The sequence below is a fragment of the Clupea harengus genome, unplaced genomic scaffold, assembly GCF_900700415.2.
Source record: "Clupea harengus unplaced genomic scaffold, Ch_v2.0.2, whole genome shotgun sequence".
Classification (NCBI taxonomy): domain Eukaryota; kingdom Metazoa; phylum Chordata; class Actinopteri; order Clupeiformes; family Clupeidae; genus Clupea; species Clupea harengus.
The window spans coordinates 34,627-57,500 of NW_024879641.1; the positions used below are offsets into that span (position 1 = coordinate 34,627).

Genomic DNA, 22,874 nt, shown 5'->3' on the forward strand with positions numbered 1-22,874 from the left:
GCACGAGTTGTGTTTCTGTCTCTCTCCCTCTTTTTCCTTTGTCCTAGGTGTGGAGGGCTGAAGACTGGAGGATGCAGCAGAGGGGCTTTACCTTCGGTTTTAGGGCTCCTAGAGGAACCCTTTTAAGGGGGGAAGTGTTACGCCCCTCTACACACCCTACTGGCTTTGCAGTGGCAGTGCAACAGCTTTTAGGTGGTGAATGGGCATAATTAGCCTGATTGTCCACACCTGGGGAGGTGTGGATAAAAGCCATGCGGTTTGCCCTCAGAAGGAGGCCTTGCATTCACCCCATGCTTTGGAGGCTGGTGAACACCATGTGTTTGGTGCTGGTGCTTGGCACTAAATATTTTACTCTGTGTTTTGTATTAGATAGGAATAAATAGCATTTTCGTACAACTCTGTGGTCTGGCTCTTCATTTGTTGCGGCTCAAGAGCCGGGTCGTAACAATATATTATACTACATATAACCATATACAGTAAAATACAGCTGTTCAAATATCTAATCAGCCTATCATATGCTATCAACACCTTTGCATTTGGGCAAACAGTACCTCCACTCTACAATAGCCATGCCCATCCCCCACCACTCATGTCAGCTCAAAATTGATACATTGAGCTTTTCTCCCACGATAAGCTTTGCTAATGACTAGCAGCTTTTTTGCATTTAATTTCTTACCTTAAACAAATGTATATCTCTGATTAATTCCACTTTGATCTGGTACATTCCTACAATCACCTACTCAGACTATGCATTCATGCTCTGTGTACTGTATATGGTTATATATTGAGCTATATTGAGTCCAAATTTAATCTAAAAAAAAAAAAAAAACTATTTAAGACTGTTCAATTTGAGTCATTTCTGGTCAAATATTGTGTTTTACCAAAGAAATGTGTAATACTGGGTGCTATATCTTACTTCTGACAGATGAAGTTCGTTGCAATTGTTGAAGTTCGTTCTTTTTCAAGAACAAGTCACCAGAGAGTACAGACTGCTGCAATAAATTTGTATCGCATGCATGTATGATAATCATTCAGGGCTCTCAAGTTTTGAAGACAGGTAAGAGTGACATATCCCCCCCCTCCCGGCCACGCCCCCATTCCGCCCGCCCCTCCCCTGCCGTATGCCCACAGACCAGCCCTGCCCCCCCTCCCCCCATATTATTATTAGTGTTTTGCTGTTGTTAATAATTGATCAGACTTGCAGAAAAGATTTGACACATGGCACTGACAATTCAACCAATTACTAAGTATTAATTCAATTTGGGAGAGAGAGAGAGAATTATGACTTGTGTTGTTTATTGTAGGTGTTTATTGCCTTTTTGGACTCTTATCATTTTTGGTGTTGGTTCCCATTATATATGCCATAGTCATAGAATTGGATGTATTAATTAGGAAAAATGGTATTCATGAACATTGTAGTCAACCTTATGCATTTAAATGTACCTTGACCTCTTGCACACTCATCTCTGCAGTCACTGGCAAGTAAAAGTTTTTGACTGCGCTGGTTGACTTCAGTGCCTGCTGTTTGGCCTGATGCCCCTTACTGCCTATGTGCCTTGTCACATCCCGCACACCTGGATGGGCACAGGAGTTCTCTTGGCGGCAGATAGAGCACCAGTAATATGAGCTGGTGCTTCCTACAGTAATAAATGGCCATTTAGAGGTCCATTCACTATTAAAAGAGGTCTTGTAGGTGGCTGCTCCTGGGACTATTCTCCCTTTTGTTCTAGCCATCTCCTCCACTGTTTCTTCCACCATCTCTTCCACCGTCTCCTCCTCCTCCACCTGTACTGTCTCTTCTTCTTCCACCTGTACTGTCTCTTCCTCTTCCACCATCTCCTCCTCTAATGTGTTTACGTTCTCTGGGCCTAATCTGGCCTTTTTAGGGGGCTTTCCTCTTTGGGCGAAGGACAGGATGCTTATTTGTTTTTTTACCAGACATCTTTGAAAGACAGATGCAATGATTAATGCATCCATGGCCAGGATATTTATAACATGCTAGTATGCCTAATGAGCTCGCGATTCACAACTTCACGTGAAGAAGCCTCGGAATCTGAATAGAATGTTCAAGCAAACACATTTACAAAAAATAATGCCCATAACATCATTGAATATTAAGGGCTGCCTAATATTCATTCGAATTATAGGCTATGTATATTTTTAATAGGCCTACTCGAATTTATTATAGCCTATTAACGAAGTTCGGAGTCAAAGCTATAGCCTAGTGAAAAGGCAAACTGTGTTGGCTACAAACACTCATTAAAAACTGATGCTAATTATCTGGGAAATATTCTCTAACTGCAGTCAAGTTGTCATTGCTTTTGTCAAACCATTGTGAATTTGTTGTAACATTAAAACAGGAGACGACTTGCTCTTTGTAGAAGACTGATGCTCGGAGCTCCAGTGGTTTCAACAGATACAAAAGACACTTTTTTTTCTGATTGGCTTTTTTTTTTTTTGATTGGCTGATAATTGGCACCTCACGGCAGAACTCCAGGGGATTCGAGGAGACGTGCTTGATTCCTCCATGGTGAGGGCAGCGCGGCCATGTCATGTTTGCGCGCTGCGGCACATTAAATAGCCTAGAGTTTTTTTTTCAGCGTGAGAAATACGATGTGTGGCGGGAGTGCGTGATTAAAGACCGAAATGAGTGACTGTCACGCTCAATGCGTGACACTTGAGAGCCCTGGATTCAATGTATGTGTAACCGGGTAGCTTTAGGACCCAGGAGTTCTAGGCAGCCCATGGCTGACGTGCCGTTTCCTTAAGACCGCGATAGTTTAAATTGGCACGTAGTACTGGAGGCAATTGTTTGCTCTGCGGTTTACCTAACGCTTTAGGCATTGGCTCCGTGTGATCTCAGGTAGGCTGGCAACCCTCATTATATTTGTAGTAGTTTGCATGTTTTCATGGTGTGATGGCTTGATGTAGCTTAATGTGTATTTCCCACGTAGCAACAGCCTCCTTAGCTTGACACGACGGTGGACAAGAGTGGAGTAGCGGGGTTAGAAACTCAACAGCCCTTGGTTTGTTTTGTTAAGTCATTCAGAACATTGTGTACTCCAGACATCCCAAGTCTCCCGGAAGTTCCGGGAGTCTCCCGCATATTGATAGCGACTCCCTGATGCCCGCAAATTACTTAAAATCTCCCGGAATCCAGAGCGAGCGAGCAAGACCGCGCACGCGAGACAGACGTGCTAAGCATCTGTGTAGCGCGCGCACGACAGAGAGGGAGAGGCATAGACATATATAGATGACTATGGGGAGAGGGACCTATAGACTGCGTGTGTTTGGCAGTGTGAGTGTGTGCCTCATGAAGCATCCTGATTGGCCTGTTTCAGTAAGTCAACCAATCAATTTTCAGTGTGGGCGGGCTTTTATCGCTTCTCCCTAACCGAATTAATCAGTTCAGTGTATCTAGGAACAGGAGCACCATGGCAGAGGGAGAGTACCCCAAAAAACGGAAATATAAGACACATTTTTATAACAGACTATACAAAGGTGTACCCCTGTCTTAGAAAAGTAAATCACAATGACCGTCTTGCTCGCTGTACAATCTGTAACAGTGATTTCAGCATTGCCCATGACGGGTTAAATGACTGTAAAAGACATGTTGAGGTGAGTTCAACAAGTTTCATTTCATGTGCATATTATTCAGGCCGGCTAGTTGCCAGGGCTACATGAAAACAACAAACTCCTTAGACCTGTTTAAAGTTGCAATGGAATAAAAATAAAAGCAGTTAACATAAATAGTATAAGCAGCATATAAATAGTAAAAGTAATCTACATATTTAAACATAATTAACAAAGAATTGCATAGGGCTATAGCCTATAGAATGATATTATGCTTTTATATCTTTTAGGGACCACGACTTGTTAGGGAGCGCAGGGAAATAGGCCTAGGCCTACATGAAGGCGTGCATGTAAATCGTTTTGTTTTTTTTTGGGGGGGGGGGGGGGCGGGGGGGTTCGGTTCGGGATACCTCCCTGAAATGACTTTTTGCAGGTTGGGATGTCTGTGATGCTGTGTGGTTTGTGTAGTTAATGCGGATATTTCTGCCGCAGGTGGTGTCCGGCGACTGCCACTGTTTTTCCCATATTAGTTTTCCATTGTTTGATTTCTTTCTGTTTTGTTCCGGGCTGTTTTGTGTGCTTATTTGGGGGTTATATATGCATTTAGAGCCTTGGTTAGGCTAGGCTTACTAACCTGGCGACGCATTTTTACACTTTGCAGTGAGTGTTTGTCCTACAATGCCTAATGTTTGCAGTGATACTTAGAGGTGATATGCAGATAAGATTTGGTGTGGTTATATATTTGCATTCCTAAATCACGTGTGTTGTAGCGTTCCCCAGGTTGGGAGTTCACCAAACCATGTGCCATTCTAAGCTAAAGGCCCAGGTATATTAGGCCCACAATCACGCCCCTGTTGTTAGTGTTTGCTATTTTAATAGGATGTACATCCATCTGATTTTACTACTGTGCATTTAATAAACATTGTATTTATATTTGTTATACCACGGCCTCTGCCTAAGTTCTTTTGATTGGACAGGACCTGTGCAGGGAACCTAGTCCTAATTATAGTATGCTCAACTGAGGGTCTCTCACCCCATCTGTGAGAGTAGTCGGAAACAACTAGCATGAGACCAGGTCCTAACATTCTCTGAGACCATTTAATGCTAAGTGCACCACCCCGCCACATAGGGCTGAACGATTAATTGCATTTGCGATTTAATCGCGATATGATAGAACGCGATTTTCTAACCGCAACGTTCGCGATTAAAAAACGTGGTCTAAAAAAAAAAAAAAATTATAATTTTTTCTTTTTTTTTTAAAGATGGTACATTTTGCACAGAGTGTTTAAAAAGTGCATGCCTAGTGTTTATACTTAAAATTACTTTTTTTAAATTACTTAAATGCACAGTGGCCACTGATTTGTTGTTCTTGTTTCTGTAATGAGCAGTTAAATAAAAATCAAAAATGTGGGAAAGAATATTTTACACTAAATGTATCTAATATTGTGTTGTTCATATTTAAATCATTCATTACGTTTTGTTGGGGAAAAAAAGAGGAAAAAAAAAAATCGCATATTAAATCGCAATCGCAATATTTTGGTAAAAAATCGCAATTAGATTATTTTCCCAAATCATTCAGCCCTACCGCCACATATGCATCACCTCATAATTGTTCTCCACAGAAACAAAGATTCCTGTCAGTCAATGTCATATCACTCAAGTTTATTGTGGTGTTCAATAATCCTTTCACTCATTACTTCTGTTAAAAAGCCTGCTCTCTACCAGCGGCTTCCAGCTGTGCACCCCGTTGCGCAGGTCACACGGGATTGGGGAACGATTGGGGGTCACCCAATCACTTGATCCCAGAGTTCCATAGGGACGCATGGGCTGCAGAACGCCCTGACCGTCACTGGCAACCCCAAGTCCAGTTTCATGGCTCCCCTCATCCCCCCTGACCCACCTGTCCAGTTGTTGTCAATACAGAAGCTGGAGGAGAGCGTCATCATTAGCGTGTTTGTTGGACAATTTTATACCACGGTTCATCAGTCAAATCATGTTCAACCTGCCAAAACCATTGTAGCAAAAATATTTCTTTTGACAGCACAAACCAGCACAAACGTAGCACAAATGATAGAGACCATTCTGAAGCGATTTGGACGTTGACTGGGGGCTGGTTACATAACAAGTGGGCAAAATAAAGTTTTAAGAATAACTTAAAAACTATAGTAGCACAAATGTTTATTTTTACAGCACAAACAAGCACAAAGGTAGCACAAAGGATAGAGACCATTTTGACGCGATTTGAAGGTTGACGGGGGGCTGAGTGACGTCACGTGTGAAAAATAAAACAGTTATATAATTAAAACCATAACAGCACAAATATTTCTTTTGACAGCACAAACGTAGCACAAACCATAGAGACCATTTTGACGCGATTTGGACGTTGTGGGGGGGCTGGTTACATAACAAATGGGCTGGTTACATAACAAGTGGCCAAAATAAAGTTTTAATCATTATTTAAAAACTATAGTAGCACAAATGTTTATTTTAACAGCACAAACCAGCACAAACGTAGCACAAACAATAGAGACCATTTTGACGCGATTTGAAGGTTGAGGGGGGGCTGAGTGACGTCACGTGTGAACAATCAAACGTGAATATCTTTAAAACCATAATAGCAAAACAATATATTTTGACAGCACAAACCAGCACAAACGTAGCACAAACGATAGAGACCATTTTGACGCGATTTGAAGGTTGACGGGGGGCTGAGTGACGTCACGTGTGAAAATGTAATTTTAAATTACTCAAAACCCTTAACAGCACAAACGATAATTTTTACGGCACAAACCAGCACAAACCTAGCACAAACAAACAGCAGTGTTATTTTAATATTTTGAACGAGACGGGGGGCCAACTTCACACAGGTCCATGACTGACATCAAGCTATCCCTCACTTCTTTTTTGGATTCGGATAGTCTGAGGTTTGTGGTGTTCATTGACAAGAAGTGACGGATAACTTGAAGCCGGTCCTTCCAGGCACGGTCCAGTCAGGTTGAATACATTTATTTGAAATAGATAATCTAACGTACCTCCCAGTTGTTTAAAGGTAGTGCCACATTCTGCTCTGCTCATGTTCTTACACAATAATCAAACACGCGGAACTTACTTCCAATCAACAAGTTTGTTGCTAAGCACAGCTCTGTGTGTGTGGATGTATAGGCAACAACATCAGCGACTACTGGCTTTATTTACTCGCTCATACTTAAACCCGTGTTTGTGTGGATATATAGGCAACAACATCAGCGACTGCTGGCTTTATTCACACGCTCATACTTAAACCCGTGCTTTATTTACACGCTCATACTTAAACCCGTGTTTGTTTGGATGTATAGGCAACAAAATCAGCGACTGCTGGCTTTATTTACCCGCTCATACTTAAACAACATCAGTGACTGCTGCCTTTATTAATACGCTCATACTTAAACAACATCAGTGACTGCTGCCTTTATTAACACGCTCATACTTAAACAACATCAGTGACTGCTGACTTTATTTACTCACTCATACTTAAACAACATCAGTGACTGCTGCCTTTATTAACACGCTCATACTTAAACAACAACAGTGACTGCTGCCTTTATTAACACGCTCATACTTAAACAACATCAGCGACTGCTGACTTTATTTACTCGCTCATACTTAAACAACATCAGCGACTGCTGACTTTATTTACTCGCTCATACTTAAACAACATCAGTGACTGCTGCCTTTATTAACACGCTCATACTTAAACAACATCAGTGACTGCTGCCTTTATTAACACGCTCATACTTAAACAACATCAGTGACTGCTGCCTTTATTTACCCGCTCATACTTAAACAACATCAGTGACTGCTGCCTTTATTAACACGCTCATACTTAAACAACATCAGTGACTGCTGACTTTATTTACTCGCTCATACTTAAACAACATCAGTGACTGCTGCCTTTATTAACATGCTCATACTTAAACAACATCAGTGACTGCTGCCTTTATTAACACGCTCATACTTAAACAACATCAGTGACTGCTGACTTTATTTACTCGCTCACACTTAAACCCGTGCGCAGCTTAAGCACATCTAGAGGCACATACCTTTGTGTGTGTGTGTGTGTGTGTGTGTGTGTGTGTGTGATTAGAACTGTCACACCCCAGTGAGCTCCTGCAGCACATCTAGAGGCACACACCTGTATGAGTAGCTTGAGTGTGTGTGTGTGTGTGTGTGTGTGTGTGTGAGCTTGGGTGTTCTCTTCCTTGTACGTCGCTTTGGACAGAAGCGTCTGCTAAATGACTAAATGTAAAATGTAAAAAAAATGTAATGACTGTTAGCAACCAAGAGCTTGGAAGTAGGATAGCCAAGGCACGGCCGTTCACCCATAGCATTTCTGTCCCGTTCCTCCTACCTGCAGCGTATTGCCCTGGATGCTCGCTGTTGGGTGAGCAGAGAGCTGTTCTGTGAGCAGAGGGCGGGGTAAAGGCGTTCTTCACTCGGCAGGAGGCTGTTCTGTGAGCAGAGGGCGGGGGAAAGGCGTTCTTCACTCGGCAGGATGCTGTTCTTTCCTCCCGTTGCCTTTAAACCAGACGTCAGGGACCACCTGAGGAATACTTTCACAAATGAAGAGGTAGGAGGAGACCCATGTCAGTCTGAAAGCTCATGATCAGGACCAACCTTTCCTTGTTTCTGCATAGACATGTGTTTGTGCGCGCAGGTGTTTGTGTGTGTGTGTGTGTGTTTGCTTTACATTAATTATAGTTTGGTTTTACATGTGTTGTTATTTTCATGTTTATGTTTAGTCATTTGGTTAAGCAGAAGCCGTCCAAAATTAGATACTTATTTGCTCACAGGTGGTGTGTGTGTGTGCTTCAGCAGTGTTGTGTGGGCAGAGGGTAGCAGTGTGAGCTGGGAAGCTCGTTCCATCACTGAGGGACCCCAAACACAAACATCCTGACTGCAGAAGAAATGTCAATTCAGCGGTGTTCACTAAATTCTCATTGACAGTGTCAAATTGTCAAATGTTTTTGTCTTACACTGACTTGAACAGTAGCTCAATGGGAAACATTAATGAATTGGATCAGTCTAGTGCCGTAGACAGGTTTAGGGTAGTCTAGAGCCATAGACAGTTATGCTCCAGAAACCCAGATTTTCTCTTATGATTTATACATATTTAGCAAATTCTATGTACATTTATGTTCAGAAATTCATTTTACAAATGTTTGTATGTCTTTGTCTAGTCCCTCTTTTTATACTTAACTTGTTACACCACACAATCACTCGCTCTCTCTCTCTCTCTCTCTCTCTCTCTCTCCCCCTCCCTCCCTCTCTCTCTCTCCTCTCTCTCTCTCCCTCTCTCTCCTCTTTCTCTCTCTCCTCTCACTCTCTCTCTCTCTCTGTCTCTCTCTGTCTCTGTCTCTCTTTCTGTCTCTCTCTCTCCTCTCTCTGTCTCTCTCCTCTCTCTCTCCTCTCTCTGTCTCTCTCTCTCTCTCTCTCCTCAGCTGGTATCTGAAGTGGGTGAAGAAGTGGCTGAGCGGGAGTTTGAAGCTTTGCTTTCCTCACTGTCACATCCCCCGTCTTTCACCTGCGTCCGTGTGAACACACACCTGGCACCGAGACGCCACATCCAACACACACTACAGGAGGAGCTCACTGGGGTATGAGAGTTCTAATCTCACACACACACACACACACACACACACACACACACACCTGGCACCGAGACGCCACATCCAACACACACTACAGGAGGAGCTCACTGGGGTATGAGAGTTCTAATCACACACACACACACACACACACACACACACACACACACACACACCTGGCACCGAGACGCCACATCCAACACACACTACAGGAGGAGCTCACTGGGGTATGAGAGTTCTAATCTCACACACACACACACACACACACACCTGGCACCGAGACGCCACATCCAACACACACTACAGGAGGAGCTCACTGGGGTATGAGAGTTCTAATCACACACACACACACACACACACACACACACACACACCTGGCACCGAGACGCCACATCCAACACACACTACAGGAGGAGCTCACTGGGGTACACACACACACACACACACACACACCTGGCACCTAGACGCCACATCCAACACACACTACAGGAGGAGCTCACTGGGGTACACACACACACACACACACACACACACACACACACACCTGGCCCCCAGATGCCACATCCAACACACACTGCAGGAGGAGCTCACTGGGGTACACACACACACACACCCACACACACACACACACCTGGCACCTAGACGCCACATCCAACACACACTGCAGGAGGAGCTCACTGGGGTACACACACACAAACACACACACACACACACACACACCTTACCCCTTTAATATACAGGTAAACCCCATACTGTCCCCTTCCTTACACACACACACACACACACCCTTCCTTACCCCTTTCATATATAGGTAGACAGCATCAGTCCATCAGCACAAAGCAGACATCACAATTTAATTGAATGCATTTTATAAATACATGTTCTCCTCATGTTTAATGTTGTAGGCTAATTTCATGGGCTGTTTGCAATAAAAAAAGAAATGTTTCAGCCTAATAGGCGAATTTGTTATATGCATGGCCAATGTCTGTCTGTGTGTGTAACAAATAGAATCCCTCATGTTGGAAATATGATTGGTCGATTCAGATTAAGATTGTGTGTGTTTCAGTGAAAGTTAGTTGATCTGTTGCCCTTTGTGTGTCTTAGCAACAGCCGTGTGGTCGTCATGGCGAGGATGTGTCGCTTGTCCCTCTGCCACATCCACAACTTCCAGACGTCTTGCTACTACCCATCATTGGGCCTAGGTACACACACACACACACGCGCAGTACACACACACACACTACACACACACACACTACACACACGCACACTACACACACACACACACACACACACTAACATATACCCATCAACGGGCCTAGGTACACACACACGCACACACTAACACACACACACACACACACACACACACACACACTAAACCCATCATCGGGCCCAGGTACACACACACTACACACACACACACACACACACACATTAACAAGAGCGATCATTTCACTCAGAGGAATTCCACACCTCTTCCAATCCCCCCACAGTAACCTGGGGTTAGGGTTAGTATGTCAGACCCCCGTGCCCAAATCAAGTTTCCTTGAGTTTAAGCTTAGTTATTTAAGTTGCCATTTTATTTGGTGGCATAATTGTCCATAAATGTTTTCAGAAACTACAATAAATACATATTTTTGAAGAATATTTTGGTTGATTTAGTTTGGTTATTCATTGAAGTATTTATTCTGCTGTTAGAACTGTACTTATTGTGAGCTTTCTGTTCTTGTGAAGCCACTGAAGAATCTGGGGATTAGTAGATAATGTCTATTGTGCGTGTGTGTGTTTGTCTCGGAGGTGTAGATAATGTCTATTGTGCACTTGTGCGTTAGTGTGTTTGCAGGCGTGTGTGTGAATCTGGGGTTTAGTAGATAATGTCTATTGTGCACTTGTGTGTTTATGTGTTTGTGTGTTTGCAGGCGTGTGTGTGTGTGTGTGTGTGTGTGTGTGTGTGTAGATAATGTCTATTGTGTGTTTATTCAGGCGTGTGTGTGTGTGTGTGTAATAGATAATGTATATTGTGTGTTTTTGTGTTTGCAGGCGTGTGTGTGTGTTGGCCTTGGAGGTGTAGATAATGTCTATTGTGTGTGTGTGTGTGTGTGTTTGCAGGCGTGTGTGTGTGTTGGCCTCGGAGGTGATAATGTGTGTGTGTGTGTTTGCAGGCGTGTGTGTGTGTGTGTGTGTGTAGTAGATAATGTCTATTGTGTGTGTGTGTGTGTGTTTGCAGGCGTGTGTGTGTGTGTGTGTAGATAATGTCTATTGTGTGTGTGTGTGTTTGCAGGCGTGTGTGTGTGGTAATGTCTATTGTGTGTGTGTGTGTGTGTGTGTGTGTGTTTGCAGGCGTGTGTGTGTGTGTGTGTGTGTAGATCATGTCTATTTTGTGTGTGTGTGTGTGTGTTTGCAGGCGTGTGTGTGTGTGTGTGTTGTCTTCGGAGGTAATGTCTATTGTGTGTGTGTGTGTTTTTGCAGGCGTGTGTGTGTGTTGGCCTCGGAGGTGCTGGTTGGAGCTCAGTGTGGCAGTGCGGTTCTGAGAGGAGCTCATGTCTTTGCTCCAGGGATGCTGAGCGCCCCAAAGAGTAAGAAAACACACACACACACACACACACACACACACACACACGTCTTTGCTCCAGGGATGCTGAGCGCCCCAAAGAGTAAGAAAACACACACACACACACACACACACACACACGCGTCTTTGCTCCAGGGATGCTGAGCGCCCCAAAGAGTAAGAACACACACGCACACACACACACACACACACGTCTTTGGTCCGGGCATGCTCAGCGCCCCAAAGAGTAAGAACACACACACACACACACACACACACACGTCTTTGCTCCAGGCATGCTCAGCGCCCCAAAGAGTAAGAATATCAAGTCACAGCCACGGCCACACACATTGGTGGTCCGGACCCCCGCGGGTTGTCCTACAGGACGGGGGTGGGGCACAAACCCTCTGATTGGCTGCAGGAGTTCTACCCAACATGTGCCTTAGACACACACACACACGCACTCTTTTTTCAGTACTTCTGTGGTTGTGTGTGTTTTAAGTTTATAATGTGTGTGTGAGTATGTACAGGGTGTGTTGTGTGGGTGGGATGTTTATAAAGTGTGTATGAGTATGTACAGGGTGTGTTGTGTGTGTGTGTGGGATGTTTATAATGTGTGTGTGTGTTTGTGTCCGTGTGTTTGTGTGTGTTTGTGTCCGTGTGTTTGTGTCCGTTTGTGTGTGTGTGTGTGTGTCTGTTTGTGTGTGTTTGTGTGTGTTTGTGTGTGTGTGTGTGTGCAGCTCTGCAGGTTGGCGATGTGGTGTCGGTGTTTTCTGACGTTGAGAGCAGGTGCACTCGTGGAGCCAAAAGCTTTGAGGGGCAGAAGGTGTTTCTGGGAAATGGAGTTTGTGAGATGAGTCGCTCTGATGTGTTCTGCTCAGGAGGGCCACTGAGGTGAGAAGGGGTTTCTGGGAAATGGAGTTTGTGAGATGAGTCGCTCTGATGTGTTCTTCTCAGTAGGGCCACTGAGGTGAGAAGGAAACCCAAAGACTAAAAGACTGTGTGTCTGTTCGAGTGACTAGTCATGCGTGTTTGTTTGTTTGTGTGTGTGTGTGTGTGTGTGTGTGTGTGTCTGTTTGTGTGTGTGTCTGTTCGAGTGACTAGTCATGCGTGTGTGTGTGTGTGTGTGTGTGTGTCTGTTCGAGAGACTATTCATGCGTGTGTGTGTGTCTGTGTCTGTGTCTGTGTCTGTGTGTCTGTTCGAGTGACTAGTCGTGTGTGTGTCTGTGTGTCTGTGTCTGTGTGTCTGTTCGAGTGACTAGTCGTGTCTGTGTGTGTGTGTGTGTCTGTCTGTTCGAGTGACTAGTCGTGTGTGTGTGTGTGTGTGTGTGTCTGTTAAGATAACTAGTAATATGTACAGATGAAAAGGTATGGAAATATAATTACTATAACCTTTATTTAACCAGGAGAGACCCATTGAGATTAAGAATCTCTTTTTCAAGGGAGACCGGGCCAAGACAGGCAACCATAGTTACAGACAGACACACACACCCACACACACACACACCCACACACACCACACACACACACACACACACACACACACCATAGTTACAGACAGAAAACGGAAAACTTTTTGTGTGCAGAATACACAAACGCCCTTTGTCCAATTTCTGTACTACGGGCATTTGGGATAGATAGCATAAAGAAGTCCTGAGAACGCAAAAAGAATTGCCTGGCACTTTTCTGCTTGATAAGGTAATAACGAGGATTATAATGACCAAAATAATCACGGTTTTGTTCAAATGTTCTTATGAATTTGACTCATTCAAGAGAAACGTAGTTGTTCATGTCTGTTGGGTAGTAAGCTAGTTATTCAAGAAAAAGCTTAAATTCGCTACTGGTAGTCAGTGTGAGCTAACTAATAACTAGCCTGCTTGTTTAGTTCTTGTTTAGTTATTCGCTACTGGTCGTCAGCTGCGTTTTGTCAGTCACAGCTAAGTATAGTCAGTGTAGCTAACTTCAAAGCAGCTTTCCCTGAGCTAACTAACCCTAGGTTAACTAATAACTAGCTCTCCCTGAGCTAATAACTAGGCTTCCCGGGGTTAACTAATAACTAGCTTTCCCTGAGCTAACTAACCCTAGGTTAACTAATAACTAGCTCTCCCTGAGCTAACTAATAACTAGGCTTCCCGGGGTTAACTAATAACTCGCTTGCTTGTTAAGTTATTCCGATGTCTATGCTCTCGTGTCGTCTGTGTGATTGGATGGCAAACCAAACAGAATATTTCCAGTAAGTGTCAGACGTTTCATCCTGCTCATCCGTGTGTGTGTCTGTCTGTCAGGATAAATAGTCGTGTGGGGTGTGTGTGCGTGTGTGTCTGTCAGGATGACTAGTCGTACGTGTGTGTGTGTGTGTGTGTGTGTGTGTGTGTGTGTGTGTGTGTGTGTGTGTGTGTGTGTGTGTGTGTGTGTGTGTGCGTGCATACGTCCGTCTGTCTGTCACTCAGAATGACTAGTCGTGTGTGTGTGTGCATTTGTCTGTCTGTCTGCCTAGTGGTGTAAATAACATCTGGAATCCCGATATCTACATAGTTCAACCACCATCACCAGCTTTCTTCAGAAACTGATAATGTGTCTGCCTGTCTGTCTGTCTGTCTGTGTGTGTCTGTCTGTCTGTCTGTCTGTCTGTCTGCCGTAGGGGAGTGGCCGTAAGGATGACCGATCGATTGTACACCACCCCGTGTTTCGACAGGGTTCTACCGCATCTGGTGTTTCTGCAGGTGTGTATATTGGAGCCTTTCTTTTGTGTGGATATGTGTGTGTGTGTGTGTGTGTGTGTGTGTGTGTGTGTGTGTGTGTGGTTTCTATGATGTGTGTTTCATATTGTGTTTCATAGGTGTCAAGAATGCTCTAACCTACACACATGGCTCTCTTGTGTGTGTGTGTGTGTGTGTGTGTCTGTGTCTCTCTTGTGTGTGTGTGTAGAACTTGCCCTCCGTGTTGGTGAGCCATGTGTTGGGCCCGAGGCCAGGTGAGTGTGTGTTGGACATGTGCGCTGCTCCAGGAGGGAAGACCACACACATCGCCACCCTGATGGGGAACAAGGTCAGGAAAACCTGTGTGTGTGTCTATGTGTGTGTCTGTGTATGTGTCTGTGTATGTATGTGTGTGTGTGTGTGTGCGTGTGTGTGTGTGTCTAGATGCTTCTATGTGGATATCTGTGTGTGCTAGATTTGAATTATGGTCAGTCACTCACTGCAATTTGATATTGTGCCATTTATCATATTCAACGATCTGTATCTGATCATATTCATTGATCTAACCCTGAGACGCTCTGTTTGTCCCTCACAGGGGGTGGTTGTGGCTCTAGACAAGACCCGGTCCAAAGTGGAGAAGCTGCGTGAGAACGCGGCCAATCAGCAGCTCGACTGCATCCAGGCCTACTGCTACAACAGCATCCAGGCTGCTGCGTCCAATCAGGCGCATAAGACGCAGGAGAGCTCAGGTGGAGTCGGTGAGTTTACAGGGTGTGTGTGTGTGTGTGTGTGTGTGTGGAGTAGAGAGACTAGTTTACAGCAGTCGTGTGTGTGTGTGTGTGGAGTAGAGAGACTAGTTTACAGCAGTCGTGTGTGTGTGTGTGTGTGTGTGTGTGTGGAGTAGAGAGACTAGTTTACAGCAGTCGTGTGTGTGTGGAGTAGAGAGACTAGTTTACAGCAGTCGTGTGTGTGTGTGTGTGGATTAGAGAGACTAGTTTACAGCAGTCGTGTGTGTGTGTGTGGAGTAGAGAGACTAGTTTACAGCAGTCGTGTGTGTGTGGAGTAGAGAGACTAGTTTACAGCAGTCGTGTGTGTGTGTGGAGTAGAGAGACTAGTTTACAGCAGTCGTGTGTGTGTGGTAGGGGGAGTGTTTGATGTGTGTGTGTGTGTGTGTGTGTGTGTGGGGGGAGTGTTTGATGTGTGTGTGTGTGTGAGGGAGTGTTTGATGTGTGTGTGGGGGAGTGTTTGGTGTGTGTGTGTGGGGGAGTGTTTGATGTGTGTGTGTGGGGGAGTGTTTGATGTGTGTGTGTGTGTGTGGGGGAGTGTTTGATGTGTGTGTGTGTGTGTGGGAGTGTTTGATGTGGTGTGTGTGTGTGGGGGAGTGTTTGATGTATGTGTGGGGGAGTGTTTGATGTGTGTGTGTGTGGGGGAGTGTTTGGTGTGTGTGTGTGTGTGTGGGGGGGAGTGTTTGATGTGTGTGTGTGTGTGTGTGGGGAGTGTTTGATGTGTGTGTGTGTGTGTGTGTGTGTGTGTGTGTGTGTGTGTGGGGAGTGTTTGATGTGTGAGTGTGTGTGTTTGATGTGTGTGTGTGTGTGTGTGGTAGGGGGAGTGTTTGATGTGTGTGTGTGTGTGTGTGTGTGTGTGTGTGTGTGTGTGTGTGTGGGGTGTTTGGTGTGTGTGTGTGGGGGGGAGTGTGTGGTGTGTGTGTGGGGGAGTGTTTGATGTGTGTGTGTGTGTGTGGGGGAGTGTTTGATGTGTGTGTGTGTGTGTGTGTGTGTGTGTGTGTGGTAGGGGGTGTCATGTTCCCTGTATGTTTTAACTAGATGCAATCATCCACATACACACAGAGAGGGACACGAAACCTTGTAGCTTGTTCTACAACTTAGCTAGTCTGGTTTATTGGGAACGTGAATTTATACAGGACAGAGGTGCCACCTGGTGGTCACCATAAACGAAGCACATTCTGCTTCGTACATAACAGGGGGAGTGTTTGATGTGTGTGTGTGTGTGTGTGTGTGTGTGTGGGAGTGTTTGATGTGTGTGTCTGTGTGTGTGTGTGTGTGGGGGGGAGTGTTTGATGTGTGTGTGTGTGTGTGTGTGTGGGGGAGTGTTTGATGTGTGTGTGTGTGGGAGTGTTTGATGTGTGTGTGTGGGGGAGTGTTTGATGTGTGTGTGTGTGGTAGAGGGGGTGTTTGATGTGTGTGTGTGTGGGTGTGGGGGAGTGTTTGATGTGTGTGTGTGTTTGATGTGTTTGATGTGTGTGTGTGTATGTGTGTGTGTGTGTGTTTGGTGGGTGTGGGTGTGGGGGAGTGTTTGATGTGTGTGTGTGGGGGAGTGTTTGGTGTGTGTGTGTGGGGGGGAGTGTTTGATGTGTGTGTGTGTGGGGGAGTGTGTGGTGTGTGTGTGTGGGGGAGTGTTTGGTGTGTGTGTGTGGGGGAGTGTTTGATGTGTGTGTGTGGGGGAGTGTTTGATGTGTGTGTGTGGGACTGTTTGATGTGTGTGTGTGTGTGTGTGTGTGGGGGAGTGTTTGATGTGTGTGTGTGTTGAGTGTTTGATGTGTGTGTGTGTGTGTGTGTGTGTGTGTTTGATGTGTGTGTGTGTGTTGTAGGGGGAGTGTTTGATGTGTGTGTGTGGTAGGGGGAGTGTTTGATGTGTGTGTGTGTGTGGGGTGTTTGATGTGTGTGTGTGTGTGTGTGGGGGAGAGTGTGATGTGTGTGTGTGTGTGTGTGGTAGGGGGAGTGTTTGATGTGTGTGTGTGTGTGTGTGGGAGTGTTTGATGTGTGTCTGTGTGTGGGGTCTGTGTGTGGGGGAGTGTTTGATGTGTGTGTGTGGGGAGTGTTTGATGTGTGTGTGTGTGTGTGTGTGTGGGGGAGTGTTTGATGTGTGTGTGGGGGAGTGTTTGATGTGTGTGTGTGTGTGGGGGAGTGTTTGATGTGTGTGTGTGTGGGGGAGTGTTTGATGTGTGTGTGTGTGTGGTAGGGGGAGTGTTTGATGTGTGTGTGTGTGGGAGTGTTTGATGTGTGTGTGTGTGTGTGTGGGGGAGTGTTTGATGTGTGTGTGTGTGGGGGAGTGTTTGATGTGTGTGTGTGTGTGTGTGGTAGAGGGAGTGTTTGATGTGTGTGTGGGAGTGTTTGATGTGTGTGTGTGGGGAAGTGTTTGGTGTGTGTGTGGGGGAGTGTGTGATGTGTGTGGGGGAGTGTTTGATGTGTGTGTGTGTGGGGGAGTGTTTGGTGTGTGTGTGTGTGGGGGGGGTGTGTGTGTGTGTGTGTGTGTGTGTGTGTGTGTGTGTGTGTGTGTGTGTGTGGAGTGTGTGTGTGTGTGTGTGGGAGTGTTTGATGTGTGTGTGTGTGTGTGTGTGTGTGTGTGTGTGTGTGTGGGGGGGGGGGAGTGTTTGATGTGTGTGATGTGTTTGTGTGTGTGTGTGGAGTGTTTGATGTGTGTGTGTGTGTGTGGTAGGGGGAGTGTTTGATGTGTGTGTGTGTGTGGTAGGGGGAGTGTTTGATGTGTGTGTGTGTGTGGGGGGGAGTGTTTGGTGTGTGTGTGGGGAGTGTTTGATGTGTGTGTGTGTGTGTGTGTGTGTGTGTGTGTGGGGGGAGTGTTTGATGTGTGTGTGTGTGTGTGTGTGTGTGTGTGTGTGTGGGGGAGTGTTTGATGTGTGTGTGTGGTAGGGGGAGTGTTTGATGTGTGTGTGTGGGAGTGTTTGATGTGTGTGTGTGTGTGGGGGAGTGTTTTATGTGTGTGTGTGTGTGTGGGGGAGTGTTTGATGTGTGTGTGTGTGTGGGGGAGTGTTTGATGTGTGTGTGGGGGAGTGTTTGATGTGTGTGTGTGGGAGTGTTTGATGTGTGTGTGTGTGTGTGTGATGTGTGTGTGTGGGAGTGTTTGATGTGTGTGTGTGTGGGGGAGTGTTTGGTGTGTGTGTGTGTGTGTGTGTGGGGGAGTGTTTGGTGTGTGTGTGTGTGTGTGGTAGGGGGAGTGTTTGATGTGTGTGTGTGTGTGTGTGTGGGAGTGTTTGATGTGTGTGTGTGTGGGGGAGTGTTTGATGTGTGTGTGTGGGGAGTGTTTGATGTGTGTGTGTGTGTGTGTGTGTGTGTGTGTGTGTGTGTGTGTGGGAGTGTTTGATGTGTGTGTGTGTGGGGAGTGTTTGATGTGTGTGTGTGTGTGTGTGTGTGGGGGGAGTGTTTGATGTGTGTGTGTGTGTGTTGTGATGTGTGTGTGTTGTGTGGGGTGTGTTTGATGTGTGTGTGGGGGGAGTTTGATGTGTGGGTTTATGATGTGTGTGGGAGTGTTTGATGTGTGTGTGTGTGGGGGAGTGTTTGATGTGTGTGTGTGTGTACGTGTGTGTGTGTGGGGGAGTGTTTGATGTGTGGGGGAGTGTTTGATGTGTGTGTGTGTGGGGGAGTGTTTGATGTGTGTGTGTGTGTGTGTGTGTGTGTGTGTGTGTGTGTGTGGGGGGGGAGTGTTTGATGTGTGTGTGTAGTGTTTGATGTGTGTGTGGTAGCGGGAGTGTTTGATGTGTGTGTGTGGGGGAGTTTTTGATGTGTGTGTGTGGGGGAGTGTTTGATGTGTGTGTGTGTGTGGGGGAGTGTTTGATGTGTGTGTGTGTGTGGGGGGAGTGTTTGATGTGTGTGTGTAGTGTTTGATGTGTGTGTGGTAGCGGGAGTGTTTGATGTGTGTGTGTGGGGGAGTTTTTGATGTGTGTGTGTGGGGGAGTGTTTGATGTGTGTGTGTGTGTGGGGAGTGTTTGATGTGTGTGTGTGTGTGTTTGTGTGTGTGTGTGGGGGAGTGTTTGATGTGTGTGTGTGTGTGTGTGTGGGGGAGTGTTTGATGTGTGTGTGTGTGTAGTGTTTGATGTGTGTGTGGTAGCGGGAGTGTTTGATGTGAGTGTGTGTGGGGGAGTTTTTGATGTGTGTGTGTGTGGGGGAGTGTTTGATGTGTGTGTGTGTGTGTGGGGAGTGTTTGATGTGTGTGTGTGTGTGTTTGTGTGTGTGTGTGGTAGGGGGAGTGTTTGATATGTGTGTGTGTGTGTGGTAGAGGGAGTGTTTGGTGTGTGTGTGTGTGTAGGGGGAGTGTTTGATGTGTGTGTGTGTGTGTGTGTGTGTGTGTGTGTGTGGTAGGGGGAGTGTTTGATGTGTGTGTGTGTGTGTAGGGGGAGTGTTTGATGTGTGTGTGTGGGGAGTGTTTGATGTGTGTGTGTGTGTGTGTGTGTGTGTGTGTGTGTGTGTGTGGGAGTGTTTGATGTGTGTGTGTGTGGGGAGTGTTTGATGTGTGTGTGTGTGTGTGTGTGGGGGAGTGTTTGATGTGTGTGTGTGTGTGTGTGATGTGTGTGTGTGTGTGTGGGAGTGTTTGATGTGTGTGTGTGTGTGTGTGTGGGGGGGAGTGTTTGATGTGTGTGTGGGGAGTGTTTGATGTGTGTGGGAGTGTTTGATGTGTGTGTGTGTGGGGGAGTGTTTGATGTGTGTGTGTGTGTACGTGTGTGTGTGTGGGGGAGTGTTTGATGTGTGGGGGAGTGTTTGATGTGTGTGTGTGTGGGGGAGTGTTTGATGTGTGTGTGTGTGTGTGTGTGTGTGTGTGTGTGTGTGTGTGGGGGGGGGAGTGTTTGATGTGTGTGTGTGTGTGGGGGAGTGTTTGATGTGTGTGTGTGTGTGTGTGTGGGGGGAGTGTTTGATGTGTGTGTGTAGTGTTTGATGTGTGTGTGGTAGCGGGAGTGTTTGATGTGTGTGTGTGGGGGAGTTTTTGATGTGTGTGTGTGGGGGAGTGTTTGATGTGTGTGTGTGTGTGGGGAGTGTTTGATGTGTGTGTGTGTGTGTTTGTGTGTGTGTGTGTGTGGGGGAGTGTTTGATGTGTGTGTGTGTGTGTGTGTGGGGGGAGTGTTTGATGTGTGTGTGTGTGTAGTGTTTGATGTGTGTGTGGTAGCGGGAGTGTTTGATGTGAGTGTGTGTGGGGGAGTTTTTGATGTGTGTGTGTGTGGGGGAGTGTTTGATGTGTGTGTGTGTGTGGGGAGTGTTTGATGTGTGTGTGTGTGTGTTTGTGTGTGTGTGTGGTAGGGGGAGTGTTTGATATGTGTGTGTGTGTGTGGTAGAGGGAGTGTTTGGTGTGTGTGTGTGTGTAGGGGGAGTGTTTGATGTGTGTGTGTGTGTGTGTGTGTGTGTGTGTGTGGTAGGGGGAGTGTTTGATGTGTGTGTGTGTGTGTGTGTAGGGGGAGTGTTTGATGTGTGTGTGTAGGGGGAGTGTTTGATGTATGTGTGTGTGTGTGTGTGTGTAGGGGGAGTGTTTGATGTGTGTGTGTGTGTGGTAGAGGGAGTGTTTGATGTGTGTGTGTGTGTAGGGGGAGTGTTTGATGTGTGTGTGTGTGTGTGTGTAGGGGGAGTGTTTGACAGAGGTGTAAAAAGTACTGAAATGTTGTACTCAAGTAAAAGTACAATTACTTTGATGAAATTTTACTCAAGTACAAGTAAAATTACCCATCTAAAAATGTACTCAAGTAAAAGTAAAAAGTAGTTCATTTAAAATGTACTTTAAGTAAAAGTTACTTAGTTACTTTCAACAACTTGATCGGGGCCGCTCCTATATAGTGCAAAAAAGGACAAGGGGTCATAAATCCAATACAAAAACTAGTTATTTTTAATTAAAGGAAATCTTTAGAAATATAAGTGCAATGACATTAAACATGTCAAACATTAAACATTAAACTGTCAACACAACATTTAAGAACTTTTGGGAGGACATGTCAAGACATGAACCACATGACAGCTAAAATAAAAAAGTTAAAATGCTGCTGCCCCACTATATTAAAACTTTGGTTACTTTACTTGTGTCCACCTTTGGAGCATTAGTCTACAAACGTCTTATTGAGTTAGAGCAGCAGCTGATTTTCAAGGTGTGTAGAGTTCATCTGGGCTCGCTTTGCAGTAAACGGCAATCCAGCACAGCCGAAGAGTCACTCGCAGGCGGCCGAGGCAGGTAGGCCAGTATTGAGTTTCAGGGACAGTTTTTTGATATCCAGAAAGGAGTTCAGCAGATCCATATTGACTGAGACAGGCTAGGTTCCCTTATAACTCCCCTGTACCTTCTGGACTTCATTGAGGAAAATAAATCATCTTCATCTGATGAATGTTGTCCAACTTGCTTCAGCCCCTACCATCCGGTCAAGATGTTGTCTGACATAGACTAGACCTGTAGAATGACAAACAACAATTCTGACAATTAAGTATTGAGCTGCCATCAAGAGTGCATCTTAACACAGAAATAGCTATAAATAGCTACTTGAGATGACAGACCTACAGTATATATACAGAATGATAACATTATTTTCTATTTCTACATGCATCACAATTCATAATCCTAAATTCTTGCTAACCGAGACCCCTGAGCATGAACATGAAAGACGTGCACGTTGCAAAGCCACCACATCGTGATAAATTCGAGATAACGACATACACATTGACATTGACTTGTCCAACTGTCTGACAACGATGGTGTGCGCATTTACATCGTTCCTGTTTCAGGGCATGGGAGGCAGTCAAATGATTAGCCTAATATCAGTTTATGCGGTGTATCTTATTGCTGATGACTGATCTGCAGTTTTTAACACAATATGAGAGACTGAACATAATAATGCTATGAACTGAAACGAATGGAAGACAGGAATGGAATTATTATTAGTCTATTGGATGACGGCTGTTAACAGAAGGATGGGTACAGAAGGATGGATACATGAGTATATAGCTAGCCTAGCTAGCTAGCTCGTTGACGTTAGCATACTCAGGGTGGTTGCAAGTGCTAGCCAAAATGAGGCTACAAGTGCCATTACACGCATATTTTGCTTATTGTAGCAAAGCTAATAAACAACAAAAACGCTGTCTGAACTACTAATGGAAAGGGACAAATACTGTACTTACCAACACATGCTTGCGCAGATTTGAAGATTCATTTTTACAAGCAGAAAGTTCTGTCTGGCGGGGCAGGCACAGCTTACACAGCATTATATAGCTGTTGCCTCTTTTAGGTTGGAAGGCAAACTGCTTGCTGAGTTGTGGATACGGGGTTTCTTCATTTTCTTTAATTTTAACTTGCAGAAAGTTCGATGCTTCAGCTTGTTGGTCGTCCGCAGCTTGTTGGTAGTCCGCACTATCATCTTTCTCCATCTCTATCTCTCGTGTCTCGACACCGGCGGGCTTGCATCGACTCAATCATCCACTCTATGCAGTATCCACCACTGCAATGAGAATTGTCGTGCGCGATTCCCGCCTTTCGGTTTCCTTTCTTGAACTATGTTTTTTTTTTTACTCAGTAACGGATGTAATTTTCAATGTAGCGAAGTACATTACTTCAGTCAAAATCTACTTAAGTAAAAGTAAAATTACCGATTTCAAAAACGACTTAAAAATTACAAAGTACACAAAAAAACTACTCAATTACAGTAAC

General features: G+C 45.2%; 1 protein-coding gene across 2 annotated transcripts in view; it reads left to right on the plus strand.

The window, feature by feature from the left end:
• The first annotated feature begins 2,721 nt into the window (after positions 1 to 2,721).
• nsun6 (NOP2/Sun RNA methyltransferase 6) overlaps positions 2,722 to 22,874 on the plus strand; it is a 24,726-nt gene continuing 4,573 nt past the window's right edge. Inside the window, exons 1-10 of one of the 2 annotated variants that reach the window (XM_042704340.1) lie at positions 2,722 to 2,863; positions 2,955 to 3,026; positions 7,967 to 8,179; positions 9,051 to 9,206; positions 10,302 to 10,399; positions 11,670 to 11,776; positions 12,492 to 12,645; positions 14,393 to 14,474; positions 14,680 to 14,799; positions 15,046 to 15,208. In XM_042704340.1, the coding sequence (XP_042560274.1) occupies positions 8,105 to 8,179; positions 9,051 to 9,206; positions 10,302 to 10,399; positions 11,670 to 11,776; positions 12,492 to 12,645; positions 14,393 to 14,474; positions 14,680 to 14,799; positions 15,046 to 15,208 (955 nt within the window). In that variant the 5' untranslated portion in view covers positions 2,722 to 2,863; positions 2,955 to 3,026; positions 7,967 to 8,104. The remainder of the gene's footprint in view (positions 2,864 to 2,954; positions 3,027 to 7,966; positions 8,180 to 9,050; positions 9,207 to 10,301; positions 10,400 to 11,669; positions 11,777 to 12,491; positions 12,646 to 14,392; positions 14,475 to 14,679; positions 14,800 to 15,045; positions 15,209 to 22,874) is intronic. The other variant, XM_042704339.1, reaches the window with a different exon arrangement.